The 26,467-nt window shown below is 36.4% G+C and overlaps 1 protein-coding gene across 3 annotated transcripts in view; it reads right to left on the bottom strand.

Moving 5' to 3' along the window:
* The window catches only part of CD2AP (CD2 associated protein), an 86,452-nt gene that overhangs the window by 35,397 nt on the left and 24,588 nt on the right, over nucleotides 1–26,467 (bottom strand). The window contains 3 exon segments of one of the 3 annotated variants that reach the window (NM_001206539.1): nucleotides 275–375; nucleotides 6,482–6,635; nucleotides 20,376–20,536. In NM_001206539.1, coding sequence (NP_001193468.1) covers nucleotides 275–375; nucleotides 6,482–6,635; nucleotides 20,376–20,536 — 416 coding nt within the window. 3 annotated transcript variants of the gene reach the window in all.

Here is a 26,467-nt window from a genome sequence, read left to right as displayed (position 1 = left end):
CTTAAAAAAAAAGAGCTTATTTTATTTTTAAAGTCAAAGATACAAATTCGGTACACAAATATTAGGCATAGCAAGGATGAATAAAGCTTTATTTCTACAATTAAACAACCTTCCTTTAGGTCATTAAAGATCCACTTTAAAATCTGTATCTTAAAAAAAAAAAAACTGGCAAAATAAATTTTAAAAATTAGTATTCTTACAAAGCATTTTTCTAATACCCAGAGCATTAATTCTAATTGCTTGCTGCTTTATCTCTAACATGTGTTTTCCTTACCTCTTCACTAATATCAATAATATCTCCCACTTTAAGCTCCAGTTCATCCTCATTTTGTGGAATGTATTCAAAGAGAACTTTACACTGACGCTTCTTGGTCTCTAAAGGAAGTCACATAAAAAAATTAAGAAAGACCTTTAAAACAAACAGTAGCAGCTTTATTTACACACTGTGTTTACTGTCACAGGATTTGTGTGTATGAATGAAAACCGAACATGGACACATTCTCAACAGCACCGTTATCTGTGCCATCTGGCTTTCCACCTGGCTCCCCATCCTAGAAGTGCTTCCTTCTCCTAAAATGAATTCAAGCCAACTGCAAATAAGGTAGCTCTCAGAAATGAAATCAGATCCAACTGATTATACAAAAGTAAAATTTCCACTGCCAATTTGGGAACTAGAAACACAGACTTTAGACACTATTGGCATAACAAATTTATCACAGACACGTCCTTCGAACCAGTGATTTTCAGACTGCTTCTTGATCAAAATCTAGGAATATTTTAAGGCACTAAGTCAAGAGTATCTGTGTTTAAAAAAAAAAGATACAATGCACAAATCTAAAATGTATTTTATCTTATTTAATAATTTTTCTGACAAAAACACAAGTGAAGACAAAAATAATTTCACTGTAGCGTTTTAAACAAGCTTCATTTATTCAGAAAAGTAATGATTATATAATGTAGGACTTCAAAAGATGTAACTTGATTCTTTTTAATGAATATCAGTATCTTTTTAAATAATTTAAAGTTAATAAAGAGTATTAATTAGCTCCTCTGCCCCTAAGCATATGTCAATTAACTTCAAACAACCTAGTGATATTTTAATCAAAAGCTTTGTTTTTGTCTTGTCTTTCACACTAGCATAATTCTCCAGTTTTTTTTCCAAGATAGTATGCAAAATTATTTGCAAAGGAACTTCTCATTTTTAAAAGGAAAATCCACATTGGATAAAAATATCTAAATAGCCCCTACCATTGCCACAAAATGTGAGTCATTTATTTAAAAAAGAAAATTTTTTTTGTATGATTCTGTATTTTTATACAGCTTACTCTTCAGTTAGAATGACTGCCTATAATGAACTTTTCTATTAGTTGGCAACACAAGTTAAGCAATTTGGAGATTCTTCACATTTCAAATGGCACATACAATGTCTACCCATACATACTGGTCAATAAATATTTACTGAATTTCTAAAATGTATCAGAACCTTTGCTAAGCACAAAAGAAAAGAAATTAAAGAGTAAAACTGTCAATAAAAGGATGTGTAGCATTCAGTCGATTTTTTTAACTAGTATTTTCTTAACGTAAGTAACCTCCATACAGCTTTTTAGAACTACAGAGAAATTAATGATAAAGTATTTCTTTAAATCAGTATTTTATAAGTAAAGCTATTAATAAGCAAGCAAATAAAGAAGTGTAACAACAAAGGCAGTGACAAATTTTTATGTACCAATATTACTCCAAGTCCTTCATAAATACTTCCCACACAAAAGAGCATAAAAACTTGCTAAGACATATTTTATCAAGGAGAAACAGGAACTCCTTCCCACTGTATCAGGCTGCTTTCTTCACAGATTAGAGTGCTTTACCATAACTCATGTACCCTAGTCACGTTGGATCCTTATTCTCTGAAAATACCATGGACCTGCTTATCTTTATGGGTCTTTCAAAGGCTGCAATTCTAACTGCAATGCCATACTCTCCAATTTTTATGTGAATGATATGTCCTACATAAAGAAGAGCTTAATGACACTTTATTTGATGACTTGGGTACAGAATTGCCCTTTCATTTGAATCTGAACTGCACATTATGTATGTTTCTAGTCATCAAGCAAAGAGCCAACTCATTGGAAAAGATCCTGATGCTGGGAAAGATTGAAAGCAAAAGGAGAAAAGGGCAGAAGAGGGTGGTTAGATGGCATCACCAACTCAATGGACATGAATCTAAACAAACTCTGGGAAAGAGTGAAAGATGGGGCAGCCTGGCGCGCTGCAGTTCATGGGGTGGCAAAGAGTCAGACGTGACTTAGTGACTGCACAACAACAAGTACGGTTCTTAATAGTATAAAATACTGCAATGACAAGTACAGACATTTACAGAGCATTTCTTATAATATTTACTTAACATGTTAATACTCTGAAAACCCTATAAGGTAATTATTACTATCATCCTTGTGTTAGAGTAACTTGGCATTTTCCTCTGTTAAATTGTGAGTTTTGAATCATTATCCATATCTAGTTTTTATTTGGCAGATTTGACTGTCCACATTAACACTGCTCTTATGGTCTTCATACCCACAGGTATTACAGTATTCATCACATGAATGTCAAATAATTTCAGAAAAACCTTTTCGAAATATTTTTTATTTTCAAATGTAAGTCATCACAAATGGGAAGTATTTCATGGTTCTTAAAAAAAAGATCTAAATATTTAGATCAAACAGAGTTCTTAAGTACTTCTTATATTATTTCTCATTTAAGAACACTTTTAATTTTTTCCATCAAATGCTAAAATGAAGAGCATATCATACTCAGAAGTTAGAAGCCTGAATGCCAAAATTTCAGCGATAGCAACAAAAAGATTTTTTTTTATTTTATTTTTAAACTTTACATAATTGTATTAGTTTTGCCAAATATCAAAATGAATCCGCCACAGGTATACATGTGTTCCCCATCCTGAACCCTCCTCCCTCCTCCCTCCCCATACCATCCCTCTGGGTCGTCCCAGTGCACTAGCCCCTAGCATCCAGTATCGTGCATCGAACCTGGACTGGCAACTCGTTTCTTACATGATATTTTACATGTTCTGATCCACTTTTAGTTCCATTTAGTTCTGGAAAGTAAATCGTCAAACTTTATTACAGCATTTTCTAATGTAAAAAAAATTTTTTATCAATTTCTTTCTCCAGTAAGCAAAGGCAGTCATCAAAAGTAAAGAAACATCAAGACTGAGCCATTTGCTACATGGCTGAATTTTTTTAATTTTTTTCTTATCCTCAGCAATAAAAAAATCATATTAAGCCAGTAAGTGAAAATTTTAAGCTACTCAAGATTCTACCTATACTGCTGAGATACACACTTAAGATCATCAAAATCTTAGAAAACATTATCATCATCACTAGCATGAAGAAAAAAACTCATGTACTTAGGGATGAAATATCATGTCTAACAACATATTTTCAACAGATATATAAAGCCAATATAACAAAGCAAGCTTAGGTGAAGAATATACCACGTTTAGCACACAATTATTACTTCAACTTCTCTGTAAGACTAAATTTTTCAGAATAAAATAAAAAATCAAAACACCTTACCCCATTCATATGAAAGGTTGCAGCCAGGGAGCAGTCATTTGAATGAGGTTTTATTCCCCTTCTAAGTCAGAATATTTCAATGTCAAAGAGCAGAGCCTGAACTACTAATATGCCCCTTCCTTTTCACATGTATGCTGCAAAGATGTATCATCAGTGACCATACTTTGATGAGATTCAGAAATTTATCTTCTTCAGTACTGACTCAAAATTGGGAGGCATGTTACCAAATGTTATCTGAGAATCAAACACTATGTGGATTATATTCTAGTCAACCAACTTTTAATGTATCATCATTTCTTTCTATACAACTACCAATGATTTATCAATATTAATCTCAAAGCATCTTTTGCATTCAAAATAACTAGATGGAAAAATCACTTCTGTAGCATGAATTCCCACTAATAAGGAATACAATATGCCATGAGTAGATTCATATCTGGTATCAAGGTTTTCCAAATATAAAGTGGAATATCCACTAATATTCCACACTGCACATTATATACAACTGTGATGCTGAAAGACATCAATTCTTTACTCCAAGTAAAAATATTCTACACCATTATATCTGTGCCCGATTTTACAAGGGTCTCAGCAGTGATTCCATTTGTACATGTTTTTGCTATAAAAGAGTAAATTGGTTCTATTCTATAATTTTAGCAACTTTTTACAATCAACTTTGTCCTGGAAAATTTTCTGTGCTCAATCTAAAAATAACTGTCTTACTAAAGAAGATGCTTAATTTACATGCAATAGCAAAAGTTTCAATGGTTTCGTGACCAGACTTTGCAGAAAAAAAAATAAAGCCAACGTTTTTTGGCTTTGGAGAGAAAAACAGCTAACGATTCCAGTCTCCAGGTATCTATCATATTAACTATGTGAACTTTTCCTTGTGGTTGCTTAGTCAAAATTCAGCACACATGCAGATTCACTTGTCTTGGCAGAGATTTGAACTGAACCTTCACAATGCAGTGTTTATCATTATCAACCTTTACAATGGTTTGGGGTTTTTTTATATTAACAGTATTGATTAAAAGAGTATATACTACTATTTAACATTACAATGAACGACTTTGAATAACTGATCTATTTCATTAACCAAGGAAATGATGCAAACTAACGGTAACAAAAAAAATCTGATTAAAAAAAAATTAGCTGCTTTTCCTGGAAAAGTAATCTGAAAGCAAAAACAACCTGCATCCTGTTTTAAATGTTACTTAGCACACCAAGTGACTAATTTAGTCTTTGCAACACATGCACTTAAAAACAAGTTATGGAGGAACCTTAGGAAAAAGCCTAAGCCTCTTGGCACCAACTATATAATGGTTTCTCCTTCTTACAAGAAAAATGATGGACAGTGTTCTCAAAGAAGGTGAAGTTTAGTGTCCTTTCCTATTAGGAGACAAAATAAACTTGAAGTCCTTTGTCTAGCCTCCACTTAAGAAAAAGTGTGTTCCTTTATAGCTCAGTAGAGCTAAAGAAAGTAGTATATATATCTTACAACAGACAGAGATCATAAATAACTATTTTATGGGTCTAAAATTCTCCTTGTGCACAGAAATTCTACGTAGAGATTCATGTATAGTTTGCGGAAATAACTCCGTTATCTATTCCTCAATCTCCAAACAGTTTCAGAGTCCAGGACAACCAGAACTACTAAACAGTCCACCTTCGGGCAGAAGACTGAAGGCAATGTGAGTGATATCTAAATATTGTCTGTACACTGCACTCACTGGGAGAAAAGAACAACAAGTAGTACCTTTTAACTGGTCTGTCTCTGTGTCATGAAACCTGTTCATTTTTATGAAAACCTATTTTTATTTTATGAAAATAATCAAGTGTGATATAATCTAGAAAGTAGAGATTTCCCCTAACTTCACAGACAGTAGCATAGAAAGTAACAGGTTTAAGATATGAGACTATAAAAATCAAAAATAATCTTACATTTATGAAACATATATAAACAAAATTTCTTTATATTTTAGGCTACCTGGTACACAAGGTAGTAACCAGCATCAAACACAAGGGACCCCAATATCAAAGAGACTGGTGTGGGGAGTGGCGAGGGAGGGAGGGGAGGTGGGTTTAAAAAAAAAAAGAATGATCAAAGATAATAGTGGATAAATACTCATTTATAACTTATTAAATCAAACTGAACATAGTATTCAATCTCTAATGGGGCCTCAGGTTTACTATGTTAAAACACTATCTGCTCCCAGGCTTGAAGTACTTCTTTGAGTAACAGTCTTTCCAAAGACTACGTTTTTGACAACAGCAATATTACTAGTCTTTTTATTTTTTTTAAGCCACTTTTTCACCAGCAGTAAAATAAAACTCAAGAGTCTAAATGATCTAAGGTCATAAGACAGATTCAAATAGTGTCTGATTTTAAATGTGGTACTCTCCCTCTATATTAAACTCGTCTTTGGTGTAAACATATTTACACCAAATACTTCAAAGGCACTCTGCTAGGCCAACCACCTTGGAAAACTGAATATCCATGTTCAGATGGCTAACCACTAAAGAAAATGTATTATCAAATGCTTGCACCTATACTGCTTAAAGATGAACAGACATTTTAGCATCCCATTTAATATTTAATAAATAATATTCAAGTAAATTTAAGGCAAAGGATTAACTATCCAACAGAGCCTGTAAGACCAACAAGAAAACAAAGCCTTGTATCTCAATTTACAATTCCTATAGAACAGCTCATGCTGGATTTCCAAATGAAGACTGACGACATGGGCCCATAACTAGTAACTGAAGATAAGTAGGAAGTTTCTGTAGTCTGCTACAAAAGGTTGATTTTTCTTAATACAACTTATGAACAGTTAGTTATAAAACAAACGTCTATTCTGATTTAAATGAAGAAGAAAATATTATTTACATACTCTTCTTAATGGTTTTGGTTTGTGGAAGTGGCTGAATTCCTCCAGGCAGAAGTCCATAGGTGCTTATTCGTTGTACGAGATTTGCTACATTCCCGTGCCTTTCCCGCCTGATGGGCAAACTGTCATCCTTGGATTCTGTCTCTTTCTTAATTTCCTACAAAAGGGGAAATCAGCAAATAGGCAAATTAAGCTGTATTTCATTAAATTAAACCCTCAAATGCAAAATACCAAAACCAGGTACATTGATTATTATATAAAACAAAGTATCAACAGTTTGCAACCTTTTTCTCTGCCCACACATATCTAAAGAATATCACACTTTGGTTACAGCTCCAACAAAATGTTATTTATGGACACTAAAATTTCAATTTCATATAATTTTCACATGTGATTAAATACTGCTTCTCATTTCATTTTTTCCAACTATTTATATAACTCTTAGCTGGCATTCTCAGTTCAGTGACACTATAAAAACAGGTGGTATTTAGATTTGGCTCATGGGCTGTTGTCTGATAAACCCTGTTCTAAGTCACAGGTCTAAGAATATGAAGTATGAAGTTTTACTGGAAGACATAAAAGAAGACATAGGAAAGAGAAGTCATGCCATGTTCAGATGTTGAAAACTCATTATCATAAAGATAGCATTTTTCCCCTAAAATTGATACAATGCAATTGAATAAATATGTCACAGATTTCGGAGAGCAATTAAATAAAGTAGTTCTAAATTTGTAGAGAAGAACAAATGACCAAGAACAGCCAAAATACTTCAATGAAAAGAAAGTGAGGGGATTTTTTTTGTTTTAACTAAGAAATAAAGAAAAACCATACGATACTACGAATCAGAGTGTATTGGCACAAAAACAGATACAGTGATAAATGAAACAAAATCCATAAACAGAAAAACGATTTACAACAGGCAAAAAGGGAGGGAAAATATTAATCTTAAAATAGATGGTGCATGCACTGTTTCACATTTAGGCGGCAGGGAATCAAACTGGATTCCTGCCTCACACATTTAATATTAAAATTAACAGTTTCTGTTCATTAAAAGTAACCAACCACAAGAAAAAAGTAAATCCCTAACCAGAAGGTATTTTTCACAACAAAGAATCTATATCTCCAGGTGTTTATGTCTACTGCAATGTTAACGAGTTGTTACTCTAGCTGGCAGGATTTCAGATTATTATGTTTGATGCTTGCTTTTTTGTGTTTTTTTAACAAGGCATATCATTTTGCAAACAGAAAATTTTTTCATTTTGGAATATCTGTTAAATGATGAGAAACTGTGAAAACTATTAAAGTATAAATCATAGAAGATACACAAAATATTTCACACTGTAGTGACTGCTTCATTTTTACTAGTAATGTATGTAAGGAAAACAACTTCAATTTGCTACTAATAATAAATGGCACACCATATGAAAACTTCAGTTTTCAGATCACAGTAAGTATTTTTCAAACTAATAAAAATATGAAATCTATGTAAAAACTAGTAGCTATAACCTCAACATGCCAAAGAGTACTAATTTTGGATTCTCCTGAACATCTATCTCATGAGCTACCTACATTTTAAAAAGATAAATATCGTATCTCTGAAAGCTATTGTTACCTCTCTGGTACAAGAGACCAAGAACCTGGCTTGATATTCAAATCTTACTCCTCTAGGAAAATAATTCCAGTTTGACCCAATGTGAGACAGGAGACAGATATCCGGGGTTTAAATCTTCATTCTATCCTGTTCATAGGCTAAATAGATATTTGTGTTATCTTTGAACAAAAATTAACCATATAAACAGGTATGATATACAAGACAATGACAATGTCTACCACTTCTAAAAATATAAATTTACAACATACTGCTCAAGATCTAGAAACATTTTGAGGACCTTCAATACTCACTGAGAAATCAAACCCATGAATATTAGATATAATATATCTTCTGAAGACAAAAGACACGAAGAGAGGAGGAAAGCAAAACAAAAAAATATACAATCTACAGTAATATGGAAAACTCAGGTTTACAGCCTTCCACATACGCAGTGCCAACTAAGCCATTATCAAAAGTACCAAGTGACTTTAGGGTCTAAGCAAAATTACAAATAAGGTAAGGTCCACTTTAGGCTCCACCCTGCTCCATCTCTGGAACCTCTTCCTGTTACAAATTACTACCACCAGATACACACACACACACCATCTCTCTCTCTGACTCTCTCCAATCTCTCTCCCCTTTCTCTCCCCCTTCTCTCTCCCTCTCTCTCTCTACTCTAGTCCCTCATTCCTGGACACATAGTGCCTCGAAATTATTCTTTGGCTATCATCTTAAATAGCAATTTTATAGAGCACCTATGAAGGGTCAGTAAGGCTTCTACTGTTTCTTCCTTCTGCCCTTTATTTTGATGCTGTGAAAAGCGCTGAACTCAACATGCCAACAAATTTGGAAAACTCAGTAGTGGCCACAAGACTGGAAAAGGTCAGTTTTCATTCCAATCCCAAAGAAAGGCAATGTCAATGAATGCTCAAACTACTGTACAACTGCACTCATCTCACATGCTAGCAAAGTAATGCTCAAAATTCTCCAAGCCAGGCTTCAACAATACATGAACCGTGAACTTCCAGATGTTCAAGCTGGATTTAGAAAAGACAGAGGAACCAGAGATCAGATTACCAACATCCACTGGATCATCAAAAAAACAAGACAGTTCCAGAAAAACATCTACTTCTGCTTTATTGACTATGCCAAAGCCTTTGACTGTGTGGATCACAACAAACTGTGGAAAATGCTTTAAGAGATGGGAAAACCAGACCACCTTACCTGCCTCCTGAGAAATCTGTATGCCAGTCAAGAAGCAACAGTTAGAACTGGACATGGAACAACATACTGGTTCAAAATCAGGAAAGGAATACGTCAAGACTGTGTATCATCACCCTGCTTATTTAACTTATATGCAGAGTACATCAGAGAAATGCTGGACTGGATGAAGCACAAGCTGGAATCAAGATTGCCAGGAGAAATATTAGTAACCTCAGATATGCAGATGACACCATCCTTATGGCAGAAAGTGAAGAGGAGCTAAAGAGCCTCCTGATAAGCGTGAAAGATGAGAGTGAAAAAGCTAACTTAAAACTCAGCATTCAGAAAACTAAGATCATGGCATCTGGTCCCATCACTTCATGGTAAATAGACAGGGAAACAGTGGAAACAATGACAGACTTTATTTTGGGGGGCCCCAAAATTATTGCAGATGGTGACTGCAGCCACAAAATTAAAAGACACTTGCTCCTTGAAAGAAAAGCTATGACAAACCTAGACAGCATATTGAAAAGCAGAGACATTACTTTGCCAACAAAGGTCTGTCTAGTCAAAGCTATGGTTTTTCCAGTAGTCATGTATGGATGTGAGAGTTGGACTGTGAAGAGGGCTGAGTGCCAAAGAATTGATGCTTTTGAACTGTGGTGTTGGAGAAGACTCTTGAGAGTCCCTTGGACTGCAAGGAGCTCCAACCAGTCAATCCTAAAGGAAATTAGTCCTGAATATTCACTGGAAGGACTGATGCTGAAGCTGAAACTCCAATACTTTGAGCACCTGATGCAAAGAACTGGCTCATTTGAAAAGACCCTGATGCTGGGAAAGATTGAAGGTGGGAGGAGAAGGGGACGACAGAGGATGAGGTGGTTGGATAGCATCACTGACTCAATGGACATGAGTGTGAGTAAACTCCAGGAATTGGTGATGGACAGGGAGGCCTGGTGTGCTGCAGTCCATGGGGTCGCAAAGAGTCGGACATGACTGAGCGACTGAACTGAGACTGAGAATCAGCCAGTAAATAAAATATTGACATATTAACACTGTGACATCTCTTTCCTACAAATTTCACTTCCTTTACTGACTTTGAAAATGACTCTAGGAGATGCAATGAAAGAATGAGCCCTCACTTAAAACAGTATCATGTACTGACAAAGCAAAGTCAGAAAACTAAACCTCACTGTACAAATAAGGGAAGTCTCCTACACAACAGGTAATGTCAATACAAAACCAGTCAAGAAAATACAGCGTGGATGATTGCTGTATAGATAAGAATGTACTACACATTGACTTGCTTGTTTTCGTAAGGATAAGAAAGTAGGGTAAGGAGTAGGAAGTAGTAAATTAAAGGAAAAGATGAAAAATATAAGCAAATAAGAAGCAGCTTTAAAAAGGTGGGAAGGATATAGTTACTCTTGATCTGAGGTAAAGAAGAATATTTAATTCCAATCACATTAATCAAAAAAGGTAACTTAAAAGGTTCATCAATAAAATTCATGAACCACTCCATCATGTTGAAATATACCTATTTTATAATTTGATTATCTAATCATGGCCAGTGAACGACCATGATCTGAAAATAGAAAGCAATTACCTCTAGAACATAGAAGCAAAGGTCACAAAGAATAATAAAAACCAGATTAGATGGCAGGAGCGTTCTTCTACTTCTCAGACGAAAGAGGCAGATAACTTAACCAACAAATCTCTAAACAGTTATAGTTCTGCTTATGCTAATTAAAATCTGAGACCCCCCAGTGGATGCTTGAAAACGCAGAGAACACTGAGTCTTACATATACTATGTTTCTTCCCATGTATATATACCTATGATAAAGTTTAATTTATAAATTCAACACAATAAGAGATTAACTGATAATAAAACAATTATAACAATACATTCTAATGAAAAGTTACATAAATGTGGTTTCTATCTTTCAAAACAACTGAAGAGCTATAATGCCTTCTGCATCCTAACTAAGCACTCACCGCCCCCTGTGGCAGGAACTTTTCCATCTGAGGTGAGACAGCAAAACTAGTGTGAACTCCTTTTTTCTTCTTCACAATTTCACAGACAGAAGATTCATTCTTAATGTAGATCTTAGCAACCTCAGCACACAACTTTTTCTTGTTTATTAAGCTTTCACACCTTTTCACTCATATGATTTCTGGCATATCTGAATGGTCAGCATCACTACTCTTGCACTTTGGGGCCATTATTAAATAAAATAAGGGTTACTCGCCCACAAACACTGGGATACTGAGACAACTGATCTGATAATCAAGAGGGCTACTCCTAAGTGACTAATGGGTAGGAGACTCTGGACAAAGGGATGATTCACATTCCAGGCAGAAGGGTGCACAATTAAAACACGACTTATTTCTGGAATTTTCCCAAGGATAAGGAGGGGACTACACTCAATTACTTTTAACATTCAGGATTTCCAAAAGTGTTACCTAAAACTAGTACCTTCAACTTTATAGAAGTATAAATCAGAAGATATGGAAGTGATATTACTAAAGAAAAGAAAACTAAGCAAGATTACATGTTTATTTGATACACATCCACTGTTAAAGGTCACATAAAATCAAACTGTCATTTATTTCATTCAAATAATAATTCTTCCTATGGAAATAGTGGAATAAGATTTTAAAACTAAATCAGAATGTGATATTTTAAAAACAAACAAAAAATCACTGAAACTCTTTCAAAGTATCCATCTCATCATCATCTTACTTCCCATATTGCTAATTAACTTTTCTTTAAAAGCAGTTTTAAAAAGACATGAATAAAGATTTAATGTCTACTTAGCCATTTAACTTATGAAATCTAGAAATAAAATGAAAACAAACATTTTTGAAGGCAAGATAAGTTGTCACACTACATATTATTTAAGAAAAAACCAGGTGCAATGATTTGAATATTTTTTTCTAAACCAGTAAAAAAAAATTTGTTCAGAAATTTAGGTCCAAACAAGAGTAAACAGCTGAATGATTTTTACTTACTTACCAGCTAAAGTGTGAATAACTTCTGTTTCCTTGTTCCTTATTATACCAGAAAGTCTAAAACATATTATTATCAAGCTCTGAGAACTCTTCAAAAGGGACCAAAATCCCACTTTAAATTAAAAAATATAAAGAACAGCAATTCACTTACCAGCTCTGAACCATCTTCTGTGGACATACTCATTTATTTTTTAAAGCACTAAAGTCAAAACTGTATTATTAACAGATCTTAGAATAACCTGTAGCACCTCCACGGAATAAGTATAGTGCTCACAGGAAAGGTGCTTCAAAGCTTGAACATTAGGATCTCCTACCACAAATACTGTCCTGCTAATACTCTTCAAGTCCAACTAATAAAAATAATTTCTTTTCACCTCTTTTATATCTTATTCCATTGGTATTTCTCTGTTTTCTCCGTACTGCCCTGTGCTTCAACACTGGTCAAACTTTCAAGTGTACCTTGAATAGTAATGCTCCTCCCACTCTCCAGCCCAACCTCCTCTGACTCACTCTCAGTGAATCAGACCATGGCCTCTACCATACCCGACACTCTTCAGTGAACAGAGTCCACTAACGTTAGTAAATGCATACAACTAGTCAGCTGCACTATTAGCTACTGTCATGGTTATCTTAACCTTCAGAAAAAGTCAAAATCGCTCAGTCGCGTCCAACTCTTTGTGACCCCATGAACTATACAGTTCATGGAATTCTCCAGGCCAGAATCCTGGAGAGGGTAGTCGCTGTTCCCTACTCCAGGGGATCTTCCCAAACCAGGGATAGAACGCAGGTCTCCTGCATTGCAGGTGGATTCTTTACCAGCTGAGCCACCAGGGAAGCCCTAACCTTCAGAAGCAAGGCATAACTTAGAGGGTATCAAATATGCTTATTACCTTTTTACTGAACACTAATCTATTCTTATGTTAAAGGTAACTAATACTACATTTTTCTGAACACCAGCTTTATAACCACAGCTTAAGGGAAAAACAGCTATTCCAACACCAGTTCTAAAAGGAGAAACTTCTATATTGTGCAAGTTTTTAGACTGCTAAAAATCTCTATCAAAATGCATCACCATCTAGATTATCTTGTGGAGAGATGGAATACATATACTTTTCCCTACTTCTCTCACTAACCACAGTTTAAACTCTGAACATTACATAGACATAGAATACAGAATAAAAAAGAAAATTTGATAGCATCAAATGTTAATGAAAACATTAAAGAAAAACACTCATTACATCACTGGTAGGAGTTTAAATTAGCATATTAGAAAATAGCTAAATACTCATAAAATATGCTTAAGACATAAACTGGAACACTATATGGCTATTACAAATTGAATCCTAAAGGAAACGAACCCTGAAGGAAATGAACCTGGAAGGACTGTTGCTAAAGCTGAAGTTTCAATACCTTGACCACGTGATGTAAAGAGCCAACTCATCGGAAAAGACCCTGATCCTGGGAAAGACTGAAGGCAAAAGGAGGTGACAGAGAATGAGGTGGTTAGACAGCATCACCAATTCAATGGACATGCACCTGAGCAAACTCTAGGAGACAGTAAGTGTGCTGTAATCCATGAGGTGGCAAAGAACTGGACACAACTTAGCGACTGAACAACAAAGGAACTTCTACTATAGACGCACTATATGATTATTCCTAAATACCTGACATTCGGGGCGAGGACGGGTGGGTTAGGTGGGGGGTGGGTGGGGAGTGGCGGGAGGAATCACACACTAAAAAAGCAATGATTCTGTGAAAACCTCTGAATCAAATACTAAAAATACCAATGATTATGCAAACAGTAGGACTTGGGGCAGACTACTCTAAACCTATGCATGCTCTGGAAACTGACCACTAAAAATGTAAACAAATAACATAATCAGAACCTCAAAAGATGAGCAATAACCTAAGATTACCCAAGGAGTTATGACAAACAGATTCTTCAGGAGTTATTAAAAATGCATAGAACAATAAAGTAGAAATGGTGGCTAGTGGATACTAAGATAATGCAGACAGAAGCAGACGGAAGCACCAGAAATTAAAAGCCCTTATCATGTTAGGACTGTGTAACTTTGAGGAAAATATCCAGTTATAGAGGATCAAATATAAAAAAAGAAAAAAAGAGGTTTTAAGAGCCAAAAGAATTCCTGTCTATGCAAGCAGGTAGGTGAGTTTTAACTTTTTACTGAAATTAAAACACTACCCTCTATGACAGCTCACCTTGTCTAGAAAAACAAATACAACTTTGTCCCAACTTCATTCCTCTATTTATCAATCACTGATGAGTGATATAAAACACATTTTGGCAGATGTGACTATATTATGTATCCACATCAAAATCTCACGTTAAGTATTTTAAAAGCTGCAATCTGACACAGTACTTATGTAAATGTATAAATCACACAAAACAGTCTTTATTTATGCATAGGTAAATACATATAAAACTATGTGTTAGAAGGATACACAGAGCTTCAGAACACAGGCAATTGGGAGAAAGAGAAATGAGAAGAGGGTAATAAAAAACTCAATGTTACTGTCATGCTGTCTTTATTATAAAGTTAACGCTCTGAAGCAAAAAACAAAGTGACAACATTCTAACATTAAGTTCACAGATCCTTGTCCTATGGTTTTTGTAAAATATTTTCTAAATCATATATAAAGATGAACTAACATTGCAAAGAGACACTGAAAACAGACACGTTAGCCACACAAAAAAAATTTACAGTATCTACAATGTTTCATAACAGGCTACAAAAATGATGTGACCTTTCTATCCATCTTCCAGCCCTATTTAAATGCTGCTTTTCAGTATAGTTATTCAAAACAATAACAGGAATTTTCTATAGGAAGCTTCGTTCTACCATCGACACCACAGTTCTGTGTTTACAAAGCACCATACTAGTGTCCCACTGAAAGCTTATTTTCCAGTAGACAAAAAAATTTATTTTTTTATTTATTATTTTTTTTTTTCCTTGAAACTTCTAATACGCATCTGAAATGATAAAAGTCAACTACCTTACTAAACTGTGGACTCTCCACTGTTGTTCATCACCTGTGGTTAACTTTTTGATAAAAATTCTGCTTTCAGCCCCTTCAATAAATGCATCTGGGAAAACTGGACAACTACATGTAACGAATGAAATTAGAACACTTCCTAACACCATACACAAAGATAAATTCAAAATGGATTGAAGACTATAGGCAGAATGGTCGATGACATAAATCAAAGCAAGATCCTCTATGACCCACCTCCTAGAGTAATAGAAATAAAAACAAAAGTAAACAACTGGGACCTGATTAAACTTAAAAGCTTTTGCACAGCGAAGGAAACTATAAGCAAGGTAAAAAGACAGCCCTCAGAATGGGAGAAAATAATAGCAAATGAAACAACTGACAAAAGATTAATTTCCAAAATATACAAGCAACTCATACAACTCAATACCAGAGAAACAAACAACCCAACCAAAACAGACATTTCTCCAAAGAAGACATACAGATGGCTAACAAACACATGAAAACATGCTGTACATTGCTCATTATTAGAGAAACACAAATCAAAACTACAATGAGATATCACCTCACACCAGTCAGAATGGCCATCATCAAAAAGTCTACAAACAATAAATGCTGGAGAGGGTGTGGAGAAAAGGGAATGCTCTTACACTGTTAGTGGAAATGTAAATTGATACAGCCACTATGGACGACAGTATAGGGATTCCTTAAAAAACTAGGAATAAAACCATCATATGACCCAGCAATCCCATTCCTAGGCATATGCCCTGAGGAACCCAAAACTGAAAAAGACACATGTATCCCATTGTTCACTGCAGCACTATTTACAATAGCTAGAATATAGAAGCAACCTAGATGTCCATCAACAGATGAATGGATAAAGAAGTTGTGGTATATATACACCACGGAATATTACTCAGCCACAAAAAGGAACACATTTGAGTCAGTTCTGCTGAGGTAGATGAACCTAGAACCTATTATACAGAGTGAAGTGAGTCAGAAAGAGAAAGATAAATATTGTATTCTAATGCATAAATATAGAATCTAGAAAAATGGTACTGAAGAATTTATTTACAGGGCAGTTAAGTGAAGAAGAACTAAAGAGCCTCTTGATGAAAGTGAAAGAGGAGAGTGAAAAAGTTGGCTTAAAGCTCAACATTCAGAAAACGAAGATCATGGCATCCAGTCCCATCACTTCATGGCAAATAGATGGGGAAACAGTGGAAATAGTGGCTGACTTTATTTTTCTGGGCTCCAAAATCACTGAAGATGGTGATTGCAGCCATGAAATTAAAAGACGCTTACTCCTTGGAAGTAAAGTTTTGACCAACCTAGATAGCATATTCAAATGCAGAGACATTACTTTGCCAACAAAGGTCCATCTAGTCAAGGCTATGGTTTTTCCAGTGGTCATGTATTGTGAGAGTTGGGCTATAAAGAAAGCTGAGTGCTGAAGAATTGATGTTTTTGAACTGTGGTGTTGGAGAAGACTCTTGAGAGTCCCTTGGACAGCAAGGAGATCCAACCAGTCCATCCTAAAGGAAATCAGTCCTGGGTGTTCATTGGAAGGACCGATGTTGAAGCTGAAACCCCAATACTTTGGCCACCTGATGCAAAGAACTGACTCACTGGAAAAGACCCTGATGCTGGGAAAGATTGAGGGCAGGAGGAGAAGGGACGACAGAGGATGAGATGGCTGGATGGCATCAATGGACATGGGTTTGGGTGGACTCTGGGAGTTGGTGATGGACAGGGAGGCCTGGTGTGCTGTGGTTCATGGGGTCGTAAAGAGTCGGACACAACTGAGCGACTGAACTGAACTGAACTGAACTGAATAAACAGACATAGAGAATAGACTTATGGACATGGGGAGAGTGGAGGAGAGGGTGAGATGTATGGAAAGAGTAACATGGAAACTTACATTACCATATGTAAAATAGATAGCCAATGGGAATTTGCTGTATGGCTCAGGAAACTCAAACAGGGGCTCTGCATTAATCTAGAGGGGTGGGATGGGGAGGGAGATGGTAGGGACGTTCAAACAGAGGTGATATATGTATACCTATGGCTGATTCATGTTGAGGTTTGACAGAAAACAACATAATTCTATAAAGCAATTATCCTTTAATAAAAAATAAATTAATTAAAAATAAATAAAAGGCTAAAAGAAAATTTAAAAAAATTCTGATTTGTAATAATTTTATGTTTACAGTAGAGTTGCCAAGGTACCGCCCAGAGTTCCCATATATCTCCCATATATATGCCACAGTGATACCTGGCGTAACTGTATTACACTTGTCAAAACTAAGAAATTAAAATAGTACATTACTACTAACAGAACCACCAACTCTATAGAGATTTCACAGTTTTCCCACCAACATCCTTTTTCTATTCCAGAATCCAATCCAGGACACCACAATGCATTTGTCACTATGTCTCCTCAGTCTCTGCTCAACATCAGTTTCTTAGGCCTTCCTTGTTTTCTAATGACCTTGAAATTTTTGAAAAGTACTGATCAGATATTTGTAAAATGTTCCTTAATTTGGGTCAGTCTGATGTTTTTTTTCACAAATGGACTGCAATGATAGGTTTGGGAGAAGAATAAATACCGGAGGCTCAGCAGATACATGGTATCAACATGATTTATTACCGACGATGTTAGCCTTGATCACTTGGTAAAGGCAGTAATTGCTGAGTTTCTCCACTGTACAGTTGCTGTTTTTCTCTTCCATCTATTCTTTAGTCCAACCTACACTTGAAGGATACTTGGGGGTGGGGACAGTATTTACAAATATTACTTGGAATAATTCTGTAAGATTTATCCTTTCTATTCCATTATTTACATAACAATCTATTTATATCAGCATTTATCTATTTAGACTCGTGCATATCTATCTGCTCTTCAAATACTAGGTTATTCTGATGCTCAACCAGCTTTCCAGTTGGCACCTATGTTGCCTTTTTCCAAATTCTTACTCTCGGCACTACTAGCTGCTCCAGCTCATCCTGTGAATACCGTGTTGCAGCCATAGGATCACTCCTCTCAGGAGCCTCCTTTTACTGGAAAATGATATTCTGAAACCAAGATCTGAGCAACGAGTGTACTCACTGGTACTGGTGTGTCACTGCTTCCAGGCCCTCAGTGGAAGAAATGAGGAATATATATATGCATGTGTAGTGACCGGAGTATAAACACACACATATAAAATTATTTCTGTATGTATCTGTACATATTTTAAATTAAACACGAGTTCATGTTGATGTCTCCCAACTCTAGTCCACCCTGTGGTTCATTTTAATCCCAGATTAAGCTTCCCTGCATCTCCGAGCAAACACAAACAGCATCCTCTACTAGCAGGCAGATTAAATTCAAGTTCTACAATTAGCTGTACTGTAACAGGACAGGAAAATGTATTTTAAGATGGGAGTGCCATGACAGGTCATCTCCACCAGTGTGACCACATGTCAGCACGGGGACTACCTATCAGCACACAATTTAAAACAGACCCATATTAATACTTCTTACTAAGTTCTTTTTTTTAACCACTGTTCTATTACTTCAATATATTTTTCCTGAAAAGCCACTTCCCCCACTCACCCCAAAAAAGAGACACAGAGAGAGAGAGATGAGAGGCCAATGTTGCAGCTTACTATATACAGACTACAGACTAAAGACAGGCCATTTTAAAAGGAAGAAAACAAAGACATTATGTGATTTTCCTTATATCATTCTACCAACAAAGGGAGACTTCATTTGACTGGGTTTAAATGTAGTTATTCTGCTTCAATTTTGACAGCATCTGCTTTACACTCCATTTTAGATTAGAAGAAAGTCAATTTGTAAAGAAAAAATAAACAAAAGAGCTCAATTCCTACTACAGCTTTTCTCAGGTCTTTTGAGAGGTAAAATGTAGTTAGTTCACCTTCTCTAAAACCAATTAACAAAGTATGTGTTCATACTTAGTAAAACCGCAGCTGAGCAAATATTTACAAAACATTCACACTGCACAGACATTCTAACAACTACTCTGCAAGTTGGACAAACCAAATGAGAGATAGACTCGAGCCTTCCCAGAAGAGCTCACAGCCACAAATTCATGAGAAGAGGGATGTGGCTGAATGTAAGAAAACTAATCCAGAAAATAAAGACAACTATAGTAGTGTTAGTTGCTCAGTCATGTACGACTCTTTGCAACCCCACCATCTGTCCGCAGAATTCTCTAGGCAAGAATACTGGCGTGGGTTGCCATTCCCTTCTCCAGGGGATCTTCCAAACCCAGCAATTGAACCGGGGTCTCCTGTGTTGCAGGCAGATTCTTTACTGTCTGAGCTACCAAGGAAGCTCTGGGTTAAGAATATTATAAATGGCATGTAAACACACAGATATCCTTTACTTTTTTTTTCCTCCTCTAAATTTCTGAGAACTTTTTTAGTTTGTAATATATTTAAAAATCTTGATTGTTTTCTGGCAGAAGTGACTAGAACATTATTTAAAAAGGAACGTCTGGTGGTAGTTGAAGAGTATTTGTTACTATCAAAGATAACTGCTGCAATGCTGAAACTTAAGAATACAAGATTCTCAAAGGGGCTAGAAAAGCAACAAAACCCAGTAAGTGTTTTTACTCACACTTGAGTAAAGAGGCAACTATCTCAGATTTCAGTTCAGATTCTGTTTTATTAGCTATCCAACCTTGGGTAAACACCATTTAACCTCTCAACCTACATGTCATTGATTTAAAATGGGGCTATCGTCTTCCCTACTTCCTCCACAAGATGTTTAGGCTTAAATGGAAATGTAGATAGCAAAAACTTTGCAAATTACAAAGTGCTACCTACATCACAGGTAGACAGGTACATGTACACACACACACACACACACACACACACAGAGTTTTATAATCCCCCAGGACACCAGGCAACAATAACATTCATTACAGTGATACCTGAGTCTCCAGTTTTTTTAATTCCTCAAACAAAAAATTTATCTAAAATATTTTAGTGTTAAAAATATGTGTATGCATCTCTTCAAGATTAAATCCGATAGAGCAACAGCAAGGAATCTAACCGAGAATGCTCACCTTAACGAAATTATCAGGAAACATGCCTCGCCTCCCATTCAGCTCTCCTTCCAGCCATCCCTCCTCCTGCAGTTTCCTCACGTTCCTGATGACTTCCCCAACTCGGATTGTTAGCTCATCGTCATGTACAGCATCGTAGTCATACTCCACAATATAGTCAACTAAAAAAAAAGAAACAAACATCTAAAACTTAACTCATGAAATACTACTAACCATACTAATAAACTTAAAACTAAGGAACCTATTTAGCAATGATTAATACAATAAAGATACCATCAAAGCTTACCTCAGTTTTTAATATTTGGCTACACCCGCAGATTTCTTTTTTGCCTAACTATAATGCACAGTACCAGTGTTACGGAGAAACCTCAACACAACGTACAATTTACCTCGTCAGTTATCCTGCCAGTCAGCTATACATGCTTTGTGACAACCTCTAAGGCGGCCCCCACGATTCCCATCTCTTGGTATTCAGGCCCTTGTGTACTTCTCTCTCCGTTAGTGTGAACGTGATCTATGACTGACTTCTAGTCACCAGAATGTGACAAAGATGATGGACTGTATGTGATGACATAAGGCTATAATACCCCTGCTAGGAAACTCTGTCACTTCCTGGCTTTGAAGACACAAGTTGTTTTGTTGAGCTGGCCTATGGAGAGGGCCACATGCAAGTAACTGAGGAAGTCTCTGGATGAGAGCCCACAAACAGCTGAGGCCCTCAGTCCAACTGCCCACAGGGAACTGAATGATGCCAACAGCCTCGTGAGCCTGGAAGCAGATCCTTCCCCAGCTGAGAAGCCAGCCATGATCAATACACTGATTGCAGCCCTTCAGAGGATGTAGCCATGCCCGGACTGAAGAAACCACAAAAACCGTGAGATAATAAATGTGTATTATTTTTATCTGCTAAGTTTGTGGCGATATTTCTCACAGAAGCATAGAAAATGAATACACCCTGAAATGAAGGCTGTTAAGGATTTTAAGGTTATAGGACAGCATATAAGCATACTATTAATATTTTAACTAGTCATACCTCCATTACCTTTTCTTCCTCCGAAAAGAATGATTAAGAAAAAAGAACACATATATACAACTATACCAAAAAAAAAAAAAAGGGAAGGGAGTATGGGCAGACACTGTTGGCTACCAAACAAACAGCCACTCCCACACCGACTCCTCCTCCTCCTCCTTCCTTTCTCACTGAACGCTGATTCTGTTCAGGTATTTTGGAACCCTGTACTTTTACAAGTGAAGCTTCTCTCAGACTCAGAGGGTTAAACCCTGAGGATTAAACTATTTTAGACCAGTACTTCTCAAATACTAATGTACAATCAGGTCATCTTGTTGACTTTGGGAATCTTGCTTAAGCGCAGACTGAGTAGGTCCCAGGACACCTAACACTTCTGGTCACGGAGATAAATGTCTGAAGAGAACTGATTTATAGCAGGGGCTTCCTAGGTGGCTCAGTGGTAAAGGATCCACTTGCCAATGCAGGAGATGCAGGGACACAGGGGATGCAGGTTCAATCCCTGGGTCAGGAAGATTCCCTGGAGAAGGAAAGAGCAATCCCCGTCAGTATTCTTCTCTGGGAAATCCCAACGATAGAGGAGCCTGGTGGGCTAAAGTCCACTGGGCTGCAAAGTATCGGACACGACTGAGCATGCACACAGATCACACACAGATTTATGATAATCTCATTCATATTCTCTATCTCACACACACACACAGACTGGTTTTCAAATACAGATATGATGAATCGACTCAGACCAATACAATGTAAGTAGGGGTTCTTGAAAGGTTTTATTTGACCTTATAAACAAAACACAAGGAAAGAGTGTCCTCCTACAGACTTTGGATATTCTTCATTGAGAATGTAATGGCCAAAACTGCTACAACTAGATTAGACAAGAAAAACAGCAGATATGCTTAGAATACAAGAAAAGAAAGATGAAAATGGCTTGGATCTTTACTAGACTGATTCAACTGCTAATCTAACCAGCCCTATAACTTTTAGATTTCTTGTTATAGAAGCAGTTTTTTCTTAACTTTTAAGTAAATTCTAGATGAGATTTGTATTTGCAGCTGAAAACATACCAATCTGAGATGGAAATTAGCAAGAAACTTAAAATTCCTGAAAATGGATCCATTACTGATAAAGCCAGAGCTCAGAAAACTTAAGGAAACTATTACTGAGACATCAAACTGCTCTGCAGAACCCCAGAAAGGCCAGAAATTAAGAAAAGGAACGCTCGTGGGAAACACAGAACTGAAAATAGGGAAATTAGCATCTCACGGAAGAGCTGAGACCCATTATTAACCACAACAGTTCTGAGACAACAATGCTACATAGGTACGTATTTTTCTTCAAAGGTAAAATACTAAAGGGTTAATCTCAGAAACACACACACATACACACACACAATAGTCTGGGGGAACTAGTAAAGCTACTATGGATGAGTGATGGTTTCCTAGAAAAACGACTTCTGATACCCAGAATTTAGAGGTCTCCAGAGCAATGGGTGGTTTCCAACATACCAACTCTAAAATAAAATTAAAAAGTTATACCCATATAAAGAGTTCCCAATCAGCTTTTTGCTTTTCATTTATTCATAAATATGAATAGTAGACAACAGTTAACCATGAAAGACGACGATAAACTGAAAAGCTCCTCCTGGATGAAGCACACACCAACCTCTCCCCTTCCAGAATAATTCAGTATTAAAGTCACTAGGCATACAAAAGCATAGTGGGGGGAAGGGAGACCAAGGAGGGGAAGGAGTCTGAGAAGGTGTGAGAAGACAGGGACCAAAGAGTAGAGAAGGTATCCAAAGCTAGGAGGGCAGGGGTGGCAGTGACGCTATCAGAGCCAAAGTAGGATGAGAAGCGTGTCTGTCTGTGGCGGTTCCCCAGTGCAGCCTATCACAACTCGAAGGCAGGGTGAGGAAGGCATCCATGTAGAGGCGACATGATATGGTATGCCAGTTCCCAGTCACAGTGGTGAGGGCATCCAAGCTGATGGGCAGCCTGGTGAGGAACAGAAGCCCCCTGTAGTGGGGTTAGGGCCAGATCACCATGCAGAGGAAAGGTAACCTAGACGGAGGGTGGAGGTCACCCAGAAAGGGGTGGAACAACCTGTGCCAGAGAGGAGGGTGTCCATACAAGGGTGGGGAATGACTGGCTGCATCTAGGAGAGTTGATCAAATAAATTAAGGACAATGGAAGCCAAGTTTCTCTATGAAAGGAAGGGAGTTACAAACATAATGGGAAAAGACTTCACTTAATCCTATGATATTAAGTGGGAATGAGAAGTATCACCGTGAACTCAGGGTTTTCAATACACAGACATTCACATACCATAAACACAAATGTACCACACGGGCATGCACGCTCTATCCACTGAAAGGGCCTGAAACCACAACCTATCAACGAGCAAACCTAATGCTGAGATCTTATAAAAACCACTTTCTACTGAAAGGAACCAGGAATCCTTGGGAAGATATGCAATTCCAGGGCTTAGGCAGGAAAAGTACAAGATAAACATGGAACAGGGTGTTGTGCTAGAAAGCAAGGAAGTTCTCAAAGAAAGATAAGCTGATGTCCAAGGACACGGAGAAGTAACATCAGAACACATCCTACTGGCCAAGTCAAGACAATCTGAGCATCAAAATAAACGATGAAAAAACGAAAATAAATGACAGTGTAACAATATACCCCACTGAATAAAGCAAAAAAAAAACCATGAGTCCACACATATATAAATAAATGTTAATTTCTTACATTTTATAGAAGATCCTGATCTGTAGAAAACACTAAAATATTCAGGAGAAAAGCATCAGTCATGAAAAAATTCTTTGTATTGTACTTTAAACATTTCTACAACTTAATGTCTAAAAATTTTTAAAGATTTAAACTGTACAAATTTTTACCCTCAAGAGATGTAATAAAATCAGAACAGAATGTTATAAAAAAAAGAAGTATGAAAATAAAAAGCATTTGGAAATACATCTTCCAATGAGTCATGTTAATTTTTTTTTTTGCAAAGGTAGAGACAAACAAACCCAAGAAAACTTTATCAAAACAGGTAAAGAGACATAAAGAAAATATAAAAGAACAGACAAGACACAGATGGTCAATTCAAAATCCAAGTAACGGTTCTAGGGGGAGAAAAGAGAAAACAGAGAATAGGTAGTGAAATAATAGAAGAAAATATTCCAAAGCTATATGAAACAAATCTTCAAATAGAGAGGTCTATGAGAAGCCAGTACGATACAAAAATTTTAAAGTAACTACTTGGGCGGGGCAGGGGTGGTGAACTCAGAGATTGGAACTGACGTATACACACTGCCGATACTATATATAAAATAGATGACTAATGAAAACCTACTTACAGCTCAGGGAACCCTACTCAGTGCTCTCTGCTATGCTGTGTTTAGTTGCTCAGTCATGTCCGACTCTTTGCAAACCCATGGACTGTAGACCACCAGCTTCCTCTGTCCATGGAATTCTCCAAGCAAGAATACTGCAGCAGGTTGCCATGCCCTCCTTCATGGGATCTTCCCAACCCAGGGATCAACCCAATGCTCTATTGTAACATAAACAGAAGGAAATCCAAAAAAAGAGGAGATGTGTATGCATACACATACAACTGATTCATTTTGCTGTATGGCAGAAACTAACACAACATTGTGAAGTAACTATATTCCAATTAAAAATTAATTTAAAAAACATATCCTAGAAATTTATCTGAGAAGAAATAAAAAGTTCATATACAAAAGAATGAAAATCATATTCATTAGGAGACTTCTCACTGGCAACACCAGATTCCAGAAAAAGAAAATAAAAAGGCAAAGCCACCTAAGTACTGAAGAAAAATGTATTCCATATTCAAGATATAACATTTTCAGACAGACAAGGACAAAGAAAATTAATTCCTACATATGCAATTTGGCCACCTGATGCAAAGAGCCGCCAACTCAATGGAAAAGACCAATGTTGAGAAAGACTTCTGAAGGCAAAAGGAGAACAGGGCAGCAGAGGATGAGATGGCTAGATAGCATCACTGACCTAATGGACATGAATCTGAGCAAACTCCAGCAGACAGTGGAGGACAGAGGAGACTGGCGGGCTCTAGACCACAGGGTCAAAAAGAGTCAGACACGACTCAGCGACTGAACAACAATAATACACAGGCGATTACACGATCTTATCTGACAGAGTAAGAACCAAAAGACAGGATACAAAATTCAAGAACCAGTGAAGCCAGCCTTAGAGTAAGAAAAGTTCTAAGACAGTAATTGTGCTATAGATCTAAGGAACAGTCTAGATTAAGCAGGAGACAGAAAGTTGAGGAAGTATTTGGGGGCAAAAAAGAAGTGAGAGCCAGACTGTGAAATTGTATACTATCCTTAAGAATCTGGAATTCAAAGAGACAATAAAACTATAAGGAGAAGAAAAACTAAAGAGACTAGAAACTTCTGAAAAGGCAAAGAGCTATGCAGTGTTGAAAATATAATCATCATATACACTACTTGGCTGCAAACTAAAAAGTATTTACATGGTCATAATAACAGAGACTAGTTATTAATTTTAACACTGAAAACCAACCCATAACAAAACAAGACTATATTACAGTTACAGAACAAAATGTAAATATTAACAAGCCTTCACATTATAGGATAAAGTAAATACTGGAGAGGTTGATAAAGAGAAAGGTAAATCTTCATCATACAAACTTCGAAGTCCAGAAATAATGCGTTAGTTGCTGAAAAAGAAATAAAAGTGTAACTATAAAACTCAGAATTCAGAAAGGTATCCAAGAGAGAAATAAAACTGTATTGGGATAAACTTAGAACAGAAGTGAGATTACAAGTAAGCCAAATCTTTACCTATCATATCAGAAGGTTAAAAAACGCAAGTATCCAATCAGAAACAGCTACATAAACTTGTTATTTAGAAATACAAAAGCCAAAAAATCAAAACTGAAAGATTAGATAGTTCTAAGTTGCTTCCCTCTGGAGAATAAGAACAGAGGAAGAGAACAGTAAGGCAAAGAAATACCATTTTTTTCATTGTGGTTGTTCAGTCGCTAAGTC

This window comes from Bos taurus, chromosome 23 (genome assembly GCF_002263795.3).
Source record: "Bos taurus isolate L1 Dominette 01449 registration number 42190680 breed Hereford chromosome 23, ARS-UCD2.0, whole genome shotgun sequence".
NCBI classification, from domain to species: domain Eukaryota; kingdom Metazoa; phylum Chordata; class Mammalia; order Artiodactyla; family Bovidae; genus Bos; species Bos taurus.
Note: the sequence above shows the minus strand (reverse complement) of the source record. Positions and strands in the feature narration are given on the sequence as shown.